The 17140-nt window shown below is 39.8% G+C and overlaps 2 protein-coding genes and 1 long non-coding RNA gene across 9 annotated transcripts in view; 2 read left to right on the top strand and 1 right to left on the bottom strand.

Annotated features, from left to right (window-relative positions):
- Nucleotides 1–631: 631 nt before the first annotated feature.
- Nucleotides 632–3112, top strand: LOC131342581 (olfactory receptor class A-like protein 1). The gene has a single exon (XM_058373653.1). The coding sequence runs from the start codon at nucleotides 878–880 to the stop codon at nucleotides 1820–1822; it is 945 nt and encodes a 314-aa protein (XP_058229636.1). The 5' UTR covers nucleotides 632–877; the 3' UTR covers nucleotides 1823–3112.
- Nucleotides 3113–4350: 1238 nt separating this feature from the next.
- LOC131342584 (uncharacterized) lies at nucleotides 4351–5345 on the bottom strand. The gene is made up of 2 exons (XR_009203053.1): nucleotides 5306–5345; nucleotides 4351–5082 (listed from the first exon to the last, which is right to left on the bottom strand). It is a non-coding gene; the product is annotated as an uncharacterized LOC131342584 (long non-coding RNA).
- A 1979-nt stretch (nucleotides 5346–7324) lies between these two features.
- The window catches only part of LOC131342573 (plexin-A2-like), an 84362-nt gene continuing 74546 nt past the window's right edge, over nucleotides 7325–17140 (top strand). For 2 of the 7 annotated variants that reach the window (XM_058373638.1, XM_058373633.1), the window contains exons 1-2: nucleotides 7325–9727; nucleotides 10650–10723. The gene's annotated coding sequence lies outside the window, so the exon portion shown is untranslated. The remainder of the gene's footprint in view (nucleotides 9728–10649; nucleotides 10724–17140) is intronic. The other 5 variants (XM_058373635.1, XM_058373634.1, XM_058373637.1 and 2 more) reach the window with 5 other exon arrangements.

Below are 17140 nucleotides of genomic sequence, written 5' to 3'. Positions count from 1 at the left end.
GAAATTTCTCTGACCTATTAGTTGCTCAGGAACTCTTGGGTTCACAATTCCACTTGACTATACTCCGTTGTAGAAAAGACATAATTTACATTTACATTATTTACTGTCCAGTGTCACTGAAATGAGGATGAGGTTCCCTTTTGAGCCTGGTTCCTCTCAAGGTTTCTTTCTCATATCATCTCACAGAGTTTTTCCTTGACACTGTTGCCTCAGGCTTGCTCATTAGGGATAAATATTAATTTATTTTAAACTTTTTATTCCTTGTTTCTATATTCCTGTAAAGCTGCTTCGAGACAACATCCATTGTTAAAAACTTGATATAAATAAATTGAACTGAATTCAATTTTGTACTACACTGTTTGTACAGATGCACTTGTCCACCATGTAAGTAGGTAAGTTTTCTTTTTTCTTTTTATACCTTAGTTCTGTGTTGTCTTTATGTAGCCCCAGGCTCCTGTAGGAATGTTGTCTCAAATCACTATGTACTGCGTCAGCTGTATATGGTGAAAATGACGATAAAAACCTCTTGATTTGATCTCTCTCTTTCTCTCTCTCTCTCTCTCTCTCTCTCTCTCTCTCTCTCTCTCTCACAAACACACAGATTGCTGCCTGTTGCATGGCAGCTGTTGATCAGCGTGTTTAGAGAAGCAGGTGAAAGTGAGGCCTCAGTGGGCGAGCGCTGGACCGTGCAGTGCCTCAGGCTCCCTGTGGTTCTCTCAGAAAATGCTTATAAGTGACAGGGGGTGCTCAGTGTCTAGACAAGACACAGGAAGATGTGTTGAGAAGTGTCTTTATCATAAGCAGCAGAAGCGGGAAGAACTTCACACAGGTTTCAATGATCATTGTTTTGTGATCATCAATATCTCTGCGATTAGCGATGGACTCTGAGCTCCTAACGCGCGGCCTCTTGTATCTCTCTCTGGCTGTGGCAGGAATCCCGGGGAACATTGCCGTGATCTATGCCTTTCTGATGGTGCTTCACCATGAGCGGCGTCTCCTCACAGCCGATGGTATTGTGCTGCACCTGGCCGTGGCCAACCTGCTGGTGGTGGCTGTTCGCTGTGTGCTCGAAGTTTTCGCTACCTTTGAAATTGTCAACGTTTTTGATGACACCGGTTGTAAGGGCGTGATTTTTGTGTACAGGACGGCGCGTTCGCTTTCCATCTGGCTCACCTTCGTGCTAAGCGCCTATCAGAGTCTGAGCATCGCGCCCCCGGGTTCACTCTGGGCAACAGCTCGGGACCTTTTCTCCCAGTTCCTTTGGCTCATCTTCTTGGTAGTGTGGATCATCAACATCTCCGTTAGCTCACCATCTATCGTCTTTGCCATTGGTGCCAAGAACACTTCTAAGCTCCTCCAGAACAGCATCAACGTGCAGTTCTGTTTTGTCAATTTCCCATCAGTGAGCGTGAAGGATGCCAATGGAGCTGTGCAGACGGTCAGAGACGTGGTGCCCATGACACTCATGACCACAGCCAGCCTAATCATCCTCATCTTCCTCTACAGACACAGCCGGCAGGTCAGAGCTATCCGTGGCGGTGGTGGTGGAGCAGGACCAGGTGGAGGAGGTTCTTCAGAACGCAGGGCAGCCATTACTGTGGTCACGCTGGTGACGCTGTATGTTGTGTTGTATGGAGTGGACAACGGGCTTTGGGTTTACACCATCATGGTAAAACAGACCATGTCGTCTGCGCTCATCTCAGACCTGCGGATCTTCTTCTCTTCCCTGTATGCTGCCATGAGCCCCGTCGTCATCATCGTGTCCAATAAGAAAGTGAACAGACATCTGAGGTGTGGCAGTGAGGAGAAGATTGCAGGCTGACCGTCACAGATCAAACTGTCAGTATTAAAGTCTGACTGCACCTTCAACAACACTCAACTACTGCAGTGCTGAACTATTTAATCATTTGAAGGAGTGTGTGTGTGTGTGTGTGTGTGTGAACTGTGATATAAAGTAAAGAAACATGATATTTTAAAACCTTAAAAAGATAAGAAAAAATACATGTGTACTTTTACGTGACTGGAAGATGTTTGAAGAAGATTTTAATTTTTGTGGACTTTACAGGCTCAGTAATCCTCATTAATATGCATTTATGCAAAGTACATGCAGTGCATCAATTTTAAATAATTTATTTTATACAATCCCTTCTTTTGTTTTTACTGATTTGATAAAAATAGCAGGAACATCAAGGACACAAAAGCAGCAGATGTTTAATAAACACATTTAAATTATGACTTGAAATGTTTTCTTGTGTAATGTGTACTGCACTTAAATCTAAACTACAGTCCTTAGCTGTGTATTTACAGTCAAAAAAATCCCGAGAATGCGTATCAGTCAGTGTGTTAAAGATTTAACCATGTGTCTGAGTGATGTGGGGAAATGTTCATGCGAGACGAAGCGTGTGGATTTGTGCTGCAGAGTAAAACTGTAGTTTTTCAGATGTGATTTAGTTGAATGTTTGGGGTCATTTTTTTTTCATCTTTCACACATAATTTGTCTTTAATATTTTCCTGTGGACGCCCAAAAACCCACCAAAACGTCAGATATCATTAATAAAACATTTATTAAGCGTGAAATGAGACGATGTGTAAACTGCTCCCTTGTTCTGAGAATCTCCTCCTGTGGCTTCTTTAACAGTGATTAACACCTTGTGTCTTGTGCTGTGTGTGTGTGTGTGTGTGTGTGTGTGTGAGAGAGAGGGAAATGTTCCACAGCTACATCGTGATCATGGTTAATTGCTTCTGGTGAAAAGGCCAGAAGCCCTCTGGGAGGAAAACGTCTTTCCCTTGCTGCTGATTAATGAGGAGAATACAGACATCTGACATCATAACAGAATGAAGGCTGCAGATCCTCAGATGCAGGGCTGATTTAAGGTGTGATATGTTTATTGGCTATATATGGTGATTTGGTGTAGATAATAGTGAGTGTTATTTCTATAAAAAGTTGTTATAATATATTGCACTACATCTCTCTCTCTCTCTCTCTCTCTCTCTCTCACTCTTTCTCTCTCTCTGTATTATTGACTCTTTGATTTGTTACTGCACCTCACCTCTGCCAGGTAGAGATACCTTCCTGTTCTACACCTGAAGTGTCGAATTTAAAGCCCAGAACCAGCCCAATATTCTAAATCCAGTCCACCAACTGCATCTAGAATCTGTGTTTGAAATTAAAATTTTAAATTTCCCCTTTTGTCTCCCTTTTTTGACAGTTTGTCCACCAGGGGGCAAAATAGAGCAATAAACTCACATGATGACAAAATGATGAAATTCTCCTTCATCATTTATTCATCTCAAAGTCATCAGAGTCACAGTGGATTCTGGGAGGCGGGAACTAACACAGAGGGGGTTTGGTATAGCCTTAAGCATGTTTTAAGATTAAAAAAAATGGCATGTATAAAATACAAATTAATTTAAGGGGAGTAAATACTTAAAATAAAAAAACACTGAATGATAAATGAGTACTTTGTGGTGTCCAATCAGTTTGTGTGTTTTTATAGGGTAATGTTTCAGATTAACACTGATACATGAACACAATGAGGTGTTTTATTTGGTCACTGAATTTATTCTTCTAGTCCAGTACCCTGGACATCAGACTGAGTGTAATGTGGCTCGTTAAATCCCAGGATTGTTTATTTTCTTTAGTTAGATCAGATTATTCATGAGCACATCACTTCATTCTCTTCTTATTCTGATGGCGTAGTGATCGTACTTTGTGGAGATTCAGCACTCCTGACCGCAGTCTCACTATCCGACTAAACAGAGTTACATTATTCCAGGAACTTTCATTATTCTGCAGTAACGCTAATGTAATGAACCAGATTTATGTTGATTACACGCCCGTGTCACTTCCTGCTTCAGTGGTAATGCTGTGGATGATGATAGTGGGTGTATTATGACTGGTTAATGTTATACAGGTCGTAGTGTTTTTCTTCACTGTTCTGTTCGAGTGCTCTCAACATCACCACTTGGTTGTGTCCAGAAACTGATTCGTTTTTTTTTTTATTTAGGGACTCATGCAGGTCCACTGCATCCTCGTCCCGAACCACATACCCAAGTCAACACCAGGGTGCAGGTAGTATTATCTTTTATCATCTGCTTTGGATATGGTCATGGAAACAAGTGTTTTTTTTATTTCATTTGAGTCAGATGTGTAAAATCTATCTATCCCCCCCCCCCCACACACATATATATATATATATATATATATATATATATATATATATATATATATATATATATATATAATAAGTGGAATATAATCTTGAAAAATTTTTTCCATGCTTAAATTTTTGGCTGCTTTTTGGCTCCCTTCAGACTCTCCATTTTACTGACAGTCAGGGATCAATAAAAAACTGTCTTGCTCTTTAATATGTAATTAATTATTATATTATATTACAGAATGTTATATTTGAACCACAGTGCAAACAAATTAAATTAACAAACGAGCGACGACGATGATGATGAAGATGAAGAAGAAGATGGCAATGAGGGCAGGCCCATGTCTCGTATTCTTCACACCACTGAAATCTGATTGCTCAGACACACAGACTCCGGTGGAATGAAGGATAGGAAGCATGGATGAGTGGAGGCACAGCGAGTCAGGGATATATACAGCCTTCTGGGGGGAAAAAAAGGGATAAAATACAGAATAAAAAAAGAGAAGTAGCATTTATTCTATAGATATATTTTTATCATTCCTTCACGTTTATGCAAACATTTACAATGGAATGTAGTGGAGAAGTGCATGGCCTGTGTGTGTGAGTGTGAGTGTGTGTGTGTGTGTGTGTGTGTGTGTGAGTGAGAGTGTGAATGTGGCGCGAGGCAAGACGAGACATGTCACGCTCCGGTCGTGTAGCTACAGGCTGAATTCAGCTTGAATGCTCATGTAGCTGACAAACGTGCCGAGGCAGCTGCTTTACACTGAGGAGACCTTAACATTACACACACACACACACACACACACACACAAGCACACACATGCACTCACCCACTTAAAGGGCGTTTGTGAAACTCTGTAAGTTTCCTCCTCTTTCACAGACTTTTATTCCTCAGCTTCCTCCACCTGATCCGTTGTCTTCACTCCTGCAAACACAATAAGAGTTTTAAACAAACAATAAACAACAGCGAAAATGACAAACAAACCAAAAAGCACTGGTTTGATCAGAAAGCTTGCAGGGCAACGATTCATCTGTGAGAAATTACACAATCCAGAAAAGCAAAAAAAAGGGGAAGAGGAGATGAGAGGAAGTCTGCAATCTGTTAGTAAAGAATGAGAAAGAAAGCAGTTTAAAAAAAAAAACAGTACCAGAAATCCAGAGGTGTGTGCAGCTGACCTGAAGTGTGCGGTATCTCTTTACCTGTCTCAGGTACACACCATTTAGCTGACTCTGTCCACCAATCGCCTTGCAGCATTCGTCATAAACCCCGCCCACTTCTCCTCCCTTTTTGAACATTACGCAGGCTCCACACCCTCTTTAGGTGGGTGGTGTGTGTGTGTGTGTGTGTGTGTGTGTGTGTGTGTGTGTGTGTGTGTGCGCGTGTGCGAGAGGGAGGGGTGTTTTTTTTTGTTTTGTTTTTTTAACGGCCCTGTTCCAAATCTGTTCTCTGGAATTTATACCAAAGTAAAATTTCAGGTCACGTATGCAATGATTTATTTTTTTGTTGTTGTTGTTGTTTGGGTTTTTTTTTTTTCAGAGAAATAAAGCAATAAACTTTGGGCAGTTATCACTTTCAAAACAGATTGCATAAAATTGCATGAAGAAAAACAGCAAAAACAAAACAAAGGTTCTTCAGTTCAAGGTTCTTTCTGGAACTCTCTTTAAAAGTGAAGCGTTCTGTGTCTCTACGGCTTTTGTCTCTCACAGAAATATTCAAGTTGAAATTTAAAAAGCACGCAATTGCTAAATTGTCTGTACAGGCTGCTAGTTAATAAGCTAATTAGCAGTTAATGCCTGCTATAAGCACCAGAGAAACTCTTTTTTTTTTTTTTTTTTTGCATATTGTCACACTTAAAAGATTCAGATCATCAAACAAATTTTAATATTACACAAAGATAATGCAGTAAATACAAAATGCAGTTTTTAAATGATAATTTCATTTATTAAGGGGAAAAAAGCTGTCCAAACCTGCATGACCCTATGTGAAAAATTAATTGCCCCCTCCTGTTAAATCATGAAAGAACTGTGATTAACCACATTATTTTAGAAAGCTGAGTTAAATTTCACTAGACACACCCAGGCCTGATTACTGCCAGACCTGTTAACAATGGACAATGATCCTGGACACACCAGTGAGTCCACCTCTGAATGGCTGAAGAAAAACAAAATAAAGGTTTTGGAGTGGCCGAGTCAAAGTCCGGACTTGAATCTGATTGAGATGCTGTGGTGTGACCTTAAACAGTCTGTTCATGCTCAAAAACCCTCCAGTGTGGCTGAATTAAAACAATTCTGCAAAGAAGAGTGGGCCAAAATTCCTCCACAGCGATGTGAAAGACTCATTGCCAGTTATCGCAAACGCTTGACTGAAATTGGGGTATTAGGTTTAGGGGGCATTTACTTTTTCACATAGGGCCATGCAGGTTTGGACAGATTTTTTCCCTTAATAAATCTCTTAATAAATAAATTATCTTTGTGTAATATTAAAATTTTGATGATCTGAATCTTTTAAGTGTGACAAATATGCAAAAAATAAAATAAAAAAAAAAAAACAGGAAGGGGGCACAAACCTTCTCACAGCACTGTATAGCCGCTAGCTCTGTGTTGGAGATAACGTCTGTGTTTAAACGTGAACTTTGTTGTGTTTGTGAATCGACTCGTCTTCTGTAGATGAAGAGAGCAGTTTATCACCGTCTGAAAATCTGATCTAATAAAACAAATAAGGAGCAAACCAAAGTTCTCCTTGCTAAACTGTGTGGTAGTTTTTTTTTAAATTAACCAATGAGTAAAGCTCCCGTTTTTTTCGGTGTTTCTGCATTTCACTATCTCTTCTTCATTTGGTTTTTAATAATAAACCCCAGAAGAGTTTTTATCTCAGATTTTTAGCTCAGTGTTGTTGAGACAGGGTTGGTTTTGAGAGTCACACAAATAGAGTTTTTTAAGATTTATGCATGTTGTGGAAAAATTTTATGAGGAAGTTTAGCCTCTTGAGTGGCTTTTTACCTGCTCTCCACCCTTCTCTTTCTCTTTTCTTCTCTGACTGGTGGCTGTGAGCTTGTCTGAACTCGCCGCTTCAGGAATGCGCTCACTTTCTCAGATGTAGAGCTGCAGAGGTGAATCAGGTGTTGCCTAATTTGGGGGTGGGGGGTGGGGGGAAGGCATGTAGCGTGCACTCTGTAGACCCAAACTCTGTTTACCCCTCTGTGTGTGTGTGTGTGTGTGTGTGTGTGTTGATTTTACAGCACCACTGGTGTACCATTCAGACAGAATTAGTACCCCAAACACGTGTGTGTTCAGTACCGTGCTCGGAGGACGTGTATAATATTTCTGATTGATTGCCATGAAAAGAAATCTGTGTGTCACATCACAGAAGTAGGCATGTCTTCACCATGTACAAATACAACACACACCTCATCCTAATATATTTGTTTTGTTGATTGTTTGTAGAGGGACTGGCTCTGCTTGATCATTAGTAGGTCACATAACCACAACATGAAAAAGCAATTTCCTCAAACAGGACATAGCGAAACATGTCACTTCTCACAGGATATACATCATTTTATTTTTTTTTCAAAGCACAGTCACATGTGTCACATGTAATCTTTTCAGACGTGTGCACACGCAACATGTAAAAATGACCAAAAAATCCAAGAGATACTCTGGAATAAGTCGAGTAAACTAACACAACCTAAATAGGACTTTTTTCCACGTTGCTACTATCAGCGTTTGAGGAACCTCAGGGCTCCAGTTCAGGGTCAGTTTCATTCCTGGTTCATGTTACTGTTAGCTCAGATTTCTAATGTTCTGCTGATGAAGCTTGACGAAATTTATTTTTCACTGCTGCTTTAAGAGCTTCAACAACCGACTCATGGATCTTGGAAAAAACTTATATAACAAGTTTATTTCCTCATGTTTCCTGATTAGTGTCTTGATCAGGAAGTTGAAAATGCTGCTGTGGTGTAAATCAGAGCGATATTACATTCCTCTTTCCTGCACCGCTTCCTGGTTCACTTCTTAAACGTATTGTTTGTTTACTTTTAAGGCTCTCATTGGATGAGTTTCCTTTCACATTGCACAATTCCTAAAACCCTGATGACTTTTAAACCAAGCCTCTTTTCTGTCTCTGAGTGAATCACTGAGTGAGTTATCTCGGGTCCCGCCCCGAGCCTCAGGAGCCGCCGTCCCATTGACACATGGCATGTTGCTGCTTCTCTTTTCCTTTTTAAGTCAAAACTCCAGTACTGATTTTTTGCTCATTAGCATGTAGAAACCACCCGGGCCTGAGGCAGATTTGAAGCGTATTGGCTCAATACTACACATTATATATAAAACTTTTTATACTTTATTTACAATACAGTGCTGCTCTGCCTTATTGAGCTCACTACATTTTTTTTGTTTTTGTTTTTTATATAGCCATGGGGCAGTTTACACCCAAAACTGCTGGCATTTCTCTGATGTGATAAATAAATGAAACTAAGATTATTTATCTCAACATTAAAGTGAAAAACAAATATAAAAGTTTTAGATGGAAAGAAAATTAAAAAAAACTTATAGCAACTATACACGCCCCTTATCTAACACTCTTACATCACATTTTACTTGTATTTCAGCTTTTTGGTAAGAGTCCACATCTACAGAACGTCTATCTTCATCATTCATTTATATTTCACTCTTCCTTAGAAAAATGCCCCAGATCTCTCAGATAGTGATGAGATCTCCTAAACTCAGCCCTCTTCAGGTCATTCCACAGGTTTTTGACAGGATTTAGATCAGAGCTCTGACCAGACTGTTCCACAACATTCATCTTCTTCTTCTTGATGTTGTTCCATTGTTGACTTGGATTTGCGCTTTGGGTCATGGAGGTGAAGTTCTTTCTTCATCTTCAGCTGTCTAATGGAGACCTGCAGGTTTTGTGCTGTAGTAGATTGTTATTTGGAGAAGTCCATGAGTCCCTCTATCTTGACTCAAACCTCAGCCCCAGCTAAAGAGAAGCAGCTCCGTAGTGTGAAGCTGCCACCATGGGTGTGGTGATTTTTGGGTGATAAACTGATTTGTTTTTGCACTAAACATATCTTGTAGAATTACACCCAAGAGGTTCTACCTTGTTCTCATCAGTCAGGTGGATTGGGGTGATTTTATTGATCTCTGATTTTTTTTCCCTGAGGTGTAACTCTAGTTGCTGTATTTCATTGTGAAGAACACGAGAGATTGTTGTCACACCCAGAGAGTAATCAGTACATGTCAGATCTTCCTACAGTTCCTTTAATGTTGCTGTAGGTCCCTCGGCAGCCTCCCAGGTAAGTTTTTGTTTTGTCCTTTTGTCAGTTTTGGATGGACGTCCATTTCCTTTATGTGCTGATGATGAAGAGCTTTTATATTCACTGTGTGTGTATTGCAGTGTGCTTAGATCATTTTTGTAGATGCAGTAAAAGTACACTGATTGTTTTTTAACAGCTAAATAGTTTTGACATTTGAATGATTCCTACCCAAGCTCCGCCCACAGGATGAACTGAGGCTCGTAGAGTGTGTGACAGGAAGAGCATCCAGACAAAATCAAGAATTCCGGACCGGAAGTAAGTTTTCCAAAAGAGCTTATATGTACCAGTAACACACACACAGACACACACACATACACAGTGTAAGTATATATATATATATATATATATATATATATATATATATATATATATATATACATACATATTCTCTATATTTTCTCTGCACACTTCTTCCTGTTATATATAGAATTTGTTCAACACAGTTGCATGTTTTTATTTTTATTTCATGGCCAGACTTTAGCAGTTTATAACATTTTCATGCGGTGCAATTGTCCAGATAACTGTATGTATAAAATTGAACCGCAGTAACACAGGAAATGTAACATACGTATATTTAAAAGCTTGTACTTGTATATGAAAGTAACGGTTTTAAAAAAATTCCCAGCGCACTTCCGGAAAATCAGGATGCTGTGCAATTATCAGTGAACGGTATATAATCTGATCAATCACAGAGAAAACACGATAACGGTTTTTATATATCATTAGTTCACATTATCCTTACTTTAATCTGAGCTGCTGAAAAGTTTTCTTCCAAAATTAATAAATTCTGAACTCTATTCTCTCTCTCTCACACACACACACACACACACATACACTCAGTGTGTGAGATCTGAGTTTCCTTCTGTAGAATTCCACAACATGACATCGTCTGTGCCGTGACACGTCCTGGACGCTGCAGTAAAACTGTGACTCAGACGTGTTTAAAGCAGCACTTAGTAACACGGAGTCTCTCATTTTCCTCCCCGATTACACACTGTGTTCTGTCTCACATACAACTTTAACACGGAACATACATGAGATCCATTACATTACACAGTCGCCTCAGCCTGCAAAGGAAACTGGCTTTCAGAACTCGGATAAAGAGCGAGGAACAGTTGATGAACTCGTTTCTCTGAGACATGAGCAGCTGAATAATAGTGGATCTTCTGCCTTTCAGAAACACAAAAACGCTTACGCTGACAAAAAGAAAAACACACTGAGAGAGAGAGAGAGAGAGCGACGAGTGCAGAGGTGAAAGGCCAGAGTTTGAAACACACACACATCACAGCTTGTGTTGTGCTTGTTTAGATTCTTCATGATTCATCTCTGTTAATTACAAAACATTTAAAATCTTCTCTTGTTGTTTATCTTTCACTAAACTGCTCAGACCTTTTCCTTCATTGTTTTGGCTACGTCACTGTTGCTGTGCACTGATGTGAAGATTTTAACCTACATAACCAATCGTATCACATCATCTCATTCCCCAAAAATATGATGATATCCACTAGCGAGCAGCTGCACTAAAAGTACTGACTTATTGACTCTGTCTCCTTTAACTCTTCTCCATCACTGACAGCTGGATAAAGTTTAGATTGGACTCCGTGTTTTAGTCTTCTGATGCTGATTCAGTTGAGAATGATACTGGGTTTCACACACTTTCCGCCCAAAAATATATCATGTTTCCGTTCCATTTTACCTTTAACCTAAACACCACAGGTGACAGGGTGAGAATCTGGATGTTTGCTAAATTATCCTGTGTGTTCATTCACTAAGCTAATTTATCACTGGGATATCATTTGCTTAGTTGCTCTGTTAGCGTCACCCATTGGTGCTGCTTTGCTACGATAACTTCCACTTATTCAGCAGTTTGCTTTCACTCGCTAGCCTTTTGCTGTTAGCCTTTTCTTTTGCTAGCTAGAGCTACCCGCCAGTTTTTCTAGCTAGAGTTACCCACCAGTTTTTCTAGCTAGAGTTACCCACCAGTTTTTCTAGCTAGAGTTACCCACCAGTTTTTCTAGCTAGAGTTACCCACCAGTTTTTCTAGCTAGAGTTACCCACCAGTTTCTCTTGTGCTAGGGTTAGTTTTTGGTCTTTAGTTATCTTTCTTTCAGCATGTTAGTTTTCTCAGCTTTTGCTGGTTCTGAATAATTTGTTACTTTTATCATGAAATGTTTCTAGTGAAGAATCAGATATTAGTGTGTGAAATAAGACGATCGTGGAGACATTGTATGGAGTTAGAGTTGAGCTAAAAGTGAAAATGAGATGAGAACAAAACACGTGTGACACAACATCAGTGTAAAGTTTACAGGATTATTAAACCTGTTTTCACTTCATTCTCACTAAAGCCTCCACTGATCTTTCAGGCTCTTCTTAGGTGTGGGAGAGAGACGACGTGTCTAAGCATGCAACACACACACACACACACACACACAACACCATAATCAGTTGAGTAATGCTGCTGTGTGCATTGCAAATGTTTTGTGTTTGTTGTTTCTGTTGCTTATCTTTTCTATTTTCTTTTTTTTTCAGCATCTGTTTTCTGTTTCCTCTTAAAACGTCAGATGTTTTTTAGAAACGGCTCAAACACTACAACGCACACAGCCTGTAGAATGAGACCCTGACAGTGAGAGTGTGATATCCGGGGGTTTACCTGGGGATTGTTCTCAGTGACGGAGCGTTTGGGGGCTTCATTCTCAGAACGTGACGAAGAACACACAGGATAAAAAGTGTTCTTAAAGTTTGCTTGTTCATTAGAGAAAAAACATCTACAATTTTTGTAGTTGCAGGAACATTTACGTCATCTTTGTTGATCTTGGAAATTCTGTTAACATCATGAGTCATGATCATATTGTTAATGTATTAAAGCAGATGTTTGTAGAGTGTTGCAGGATTACATTTTTTCATTTAAATCTCTGACATCGGAGAACGTTGTATATATTTATACATCTGCTGTAATATGGTTTTTAATAGTAAAGAACAATAAATACATTTTCAGTAATACATTCTTGGTTGCCATGGTGACAGCTTGGTTTGGAGACATGTCTATTGGACTTTTTTTTTGGCATCAAATTTCTCAGTTTATCAGTGGCATGTTTTTATAATGATTACATTTATTAACTAGAAACATTTCCAGACTTGAAGGAAGTTTGGACAAAACGACTCACTTCCTGTTTCTGTCAAATTTCGTTGATCAGCCAAGACGTTTCAGTTTCCTCTTTATTTTGCGTACCAGCCTGATGAGGCTGATAAAGTTGATGTATATAATAAGTAATGTAAAGCTCACAGCCTCCATTTCAGTACCATGTGTCTGAATTAAACCTCACGATGAAGTGACCCGGTGAAGATCAGATTGAGATTAAGGTCTGTAAGCCTGTCAGGTCGTCGGTGTTTCGCCATGTTCTCGTCCCCCTCGTCTCCTTGTCCTCATGTGAGGAATGTGCACTCAGGCAGGACGAGACTTGCTGCTCAGAGAGCTTTTCAGTGAGTCGCCTGAAGCTGCGCAATCTTCTCTTCCTCTTCACAGCCTGCAAGTTTCATCAGGTCCCTCTGACAAACTCCACATGAGAGCTTTGGGCTTCAGGAGTCACACAGTGCACAGGATAAGATTAAAAAACCCCAACAACAACAGGCCTTTCTGTCCCTCACATGGCCTTGTAGTGGACACAGACACTGACCGGCCACTTTATTAGGACTGCTCTTGCTCTCAGAGCAGCCTCAAGACTTTATGATGTGTGTGCTGGAACAATTTCTGCACCATGTTGACACGATTGCGTCACGCAATTGCTGCAAGTCTGCACTCAGCTTCAGCACCTTATTAGGGCAGTTAAGTTATTTCAGTACTCTCGGTTTCTGCAGCAGTGACAAAAAAATCTGATGGAATATTTCTTACACTGCTTTACCAGTCTAGTGATAAGTGTTGTTCTGTTAATGACAAGAAGAACACACCTCAGGGCTGTGTGTGTGTGTGTGTGTGTGTGAGAGATCCATGAGTATGCGTGCGTGTGAGAAGCAGCAGCATTGTTCACACTCTTTGTGGATCTCCTGCACATCTGCAGGATTAAATCCGTCAGACTCTGTAGCCGTGTGTCAGGTTTCCGAGTCGATTTCATGCGCAGTGACTTAAACTGTCTCTGTGTCTCTCTTTATAACTTTTCTCTGTTGAAGCATTTACTAATCTAGCAAATATAATACTATACTATCAATTCATAATGTAGTCCATAAGTGTGTGATTTTGTTTAGTTGGAGGAAGATGGACTTGGAAACATGCCTGTGTTTTTTTTGTAGTGCAGCGTGTCATGATGCGAGTAGACGTTATAAGGGGATGCATGTGTTCAGTGAGAACATTCAGACGATGTTTGATTGGCATTAAGAAGCTCAGTGTATTCAAAGAAATCATTCCACCACCAGACTGGACTCTTCACACAGAGCTCAGCCTTGGTTTTGAGTTCTGACCCAATGGTCTACAGGAGAAATCAACAGCAGGCCACGTTTGGTTTCATGTATTTATTTAAATTTTGTTTTTGGCTTGTCTGTTTGTCCAAGATTCTCGTTAGATATCCCAGGAACAAGAAGTTGTATGTTTAACAGATTTGTTTGGACTCATGGTTGAAGTAATTTGTCTTTTTGGAGTTTATTTAAACATGGTCAAGGTCACAGCAAGGTCAAAGTTCTGAAATGTTTTTTCTTGAGTAGCTTCCTTCCTTGTCGATGCCGTTGACATGGATTTGACGTGGATGTAGCTGTAGTAGCTTTGCAATATTATCTAGGAAGCTAGTTTGACTTCAAGTAGTGTTGATGAACCAAAAGATCAACACTCAGACTCAGACTCTGGTATTTCAGTTTCATGTCTCACGTTTATATGTGGGTTTTATGGCTGACGACCGATAAAATGAGCATCACAGATAAAATCTAAACTCTATTACACCTCGCATTCTTTCCCAATAAATATTCCATTTTAGACGCATATGAATTAAACATGAACATGGAGAAAGCTGGTGTTTACATGCACTGTGCTGAGGGATTTGATTCTCCGTCCTGTTGGGTTCGGAGGCCGTGTTAAGCACAGCATGTGTTTGTTGTGTCGATGTTGTACACACTGAGATGATGAAAAAGCTGTAAAGAACGAGACGCTCTCTCCTGACTCTGTCAATACCAAGTGCGGGAGTAATTTCCTGGAGGAATCGATGTCGGTCCCCGCAGCTCGGCGTCGCTAATGAGGACGTTGGTCTCAGCAGGAACGCAGCGTCGTGGGGGTTTGATGTTCTCATGGTTGGTTTGGACTGAGTAGAAGAATGTTTACTAAATCGACTCCATGAGCAAAATGGGTACGAAGAATCGAAGAAAAAGAAGAACTGAATGAGTTCATGTTCTGTTCTACATCTCAGCTCAGGTAGCAGTCAAACTCTTAATATCACTTTATTTAACATCGTGGTAACATGTCTCTTGTGGGCGTGGCCTGCTTAGCATTTATTAGTTTTGATAAAAGCAATATTAGCTAAACATAACTCATAAATACTAATTAAATAACACTCTAATCAGTTCTAACCAGTCTAATCATATTTGATTAGATTAGATTTGAAGAGATAAGATTAGCTACCTGTACTAAGCTACATACATTGATCAGAGGCAACACCCATCTCTGCTACTTCCTTCCCTGCTTTTTTCCTCATAATGGTTCTGTATACTGGATATTTACAGGGAGTCAAATTAGTGATGTGTTATCTCCTAACGAAACGACTTTTTGAATCGACTCTTTCAGGGTGATCATTGAGAGTCGACTTACGTGTTCATTATGATGCAATTATTTTTCTCTTTACAATGCTGTAAAGAGAGTGTACAATGCTGTAATGCAGTGTACAATGCTGTTACTGTCAGCGTGATTTATTCAGACTGCTTTATTGAAAACTCTTTTTAACGTCTGAGTTGTTCCTGGGTGAAGATGTGAAGAGTGATGTAACAATTACAAATAGATTATATAAAGTGATTTTATTTTGTTCAGTAAAAAGGTCAAGTAAGATTTCATTAAACTATTTCAGTCATAGTTAGGCGAGCACAAATAATCGCTGGGTAAAGCTTCAGAAAATGTCAGTGAATTGTTTGAGATAAGAAAGAGTCGATTCATTTTGGTGAGTCAAATGATCTGACTCAGTAAAAAGAGACCTAATTTCCAGTTTTATTCTCCTGATATAAAATACAGTTCAGTGAAGCAGTGGACTGGGTCATCCTGTAATGTTTCATTGATCTGGAACACTATGGCAACACCGTAAGATCCTGGTTCCTGACCTGGAACATAATTCAATCATATAGAAAAGAAATAAAATGATGGAAACTTCTCAGTATTAATGTTTAAATGAAAGAATGCAGTAGATTTCCTCCAGCACATGGTCAGCAGTGATTCTGATCAGAGCGGGGCAGATGGAGAGCGCCGCCTGTTGGTGAGTCTGAGATCTACAGGACCCACAGGCCTGGGCGAGGCTCCACTCAGACTCTCTCATCAGTTTCTACTGCATTAGAACAGATTTATCATGAATTTATCAAAAAAGAAAAATGCATCTCCTTAGCACTAAATTGAGAAGACAATAAAATATATTTAGTCTCTTAAGACATTCCATTAATGCCCCATGTTTTTAATTTTTTGGTCCACCTTTAATTGTGATTGTGAAGATGGATACGCTCGTTCTTATTATCCCTCCATTCTGGAGATGGATGGTAATTGAAATATTAGAAATCATTTATTGGCTGTAGAAGAGGGTAATTGGAACGGGAGACTAAACAGCAGATTCCATTAATAACCCAATCTGTCTTGCTAATTTCTGCTGCGTGATTGTTGTACAGAGAGAGGAAGGGGGGGGGCAGAGTGGGGAGAGAGAGAGAGAGAGAGAGAGAGAGAGAGAGAGAGAGAGCGAGAGAGATGGAAAGAGAGAAGGGGGAGAGGGAGAGATGGAGGGAAAGACAAAGAGAGAGAGAGAAAGAGATATGGAGGGAGAGAAAGGGGGGAGGGGGGATAGGGAGAGATGGAGGAGAGAGAGAGAGACAGCGAGAGAGAGAGATGGAGGGAGAGAGGGAGAGCGATGGAGAGAATGACACATGTAGCTTTGTCTCTAAATACTACATCATACATCAAAGAAAAAAATGAAGATGTCACTGCTGATAAATTGGTACACCAGAGAACATCTGTTATATTTTGTGTGTGTGTGTGTGTGTGTGTGTTTGTTTGTTTGTGTGTGTGTGTGTAATGATGTCTCAGATCTTGAAGATCCACTGAAGCATTCATTTCAGAACAAAATATAATCATATGCGACGTTACTTCGATGAAGTCGGACAGCCAGTGTTGAGTCGTGTTTGGTGAAAGCTAATGTTGTTAACAAGTAATGGAAGCTTATAGCCTCCATTTGAGCATGGAGCTGCAAAACTGCATGTGTAAATAATCAGCAAGGAAATAAACCTAAATATGGATTATATTTAGCATCCAAATCTCCTCAAGTCTACCATCTCCGCCTGTAAGTCCATTCTGTTTAAATAAAGTCCTTTTCCACAATGATCTTTAAATCTAAAGAGCCACAGAGGGGCAGGGTTGTTATCGATGGACTCATAGGATTTAGACCATGTGCCTAATGATGCGTCAGAAAGTGGAGTGACTAAACAAAACATAAAAACAAACAGGCGAGT

The sequence above is a fragment of the Hemibagrus wyckioides genome, linkage group LG21, assembly GCF_019097595.1.
Source record: "Hemibagrus wyckioides isolate EC202008001 linkage group LG21, SWU_Hwy_1.0, whole genome shotgun sequence".
Lineage (NCBI taxonomy): Eukaryota > Metazoa > Chordata > Actinopteri > Siluriformes > Bagridae > Hemibagrus > Hemibagrus wyckioides.
Note: the sequence above shows the minus strand (reverse complement) of the source record. Positions and strands in the feature narration are given on the sequence as shown.

Bases quoted from the DNA above. Each gene is read 5' to 3' on its own strand.
- LOC131342581 (XM_058373653.1), top strand. From the start codon at position 878: ATGGACTCTGAGCTCCTAACGCGCGGCCTCTTGTATCTCTCTCTGGCT.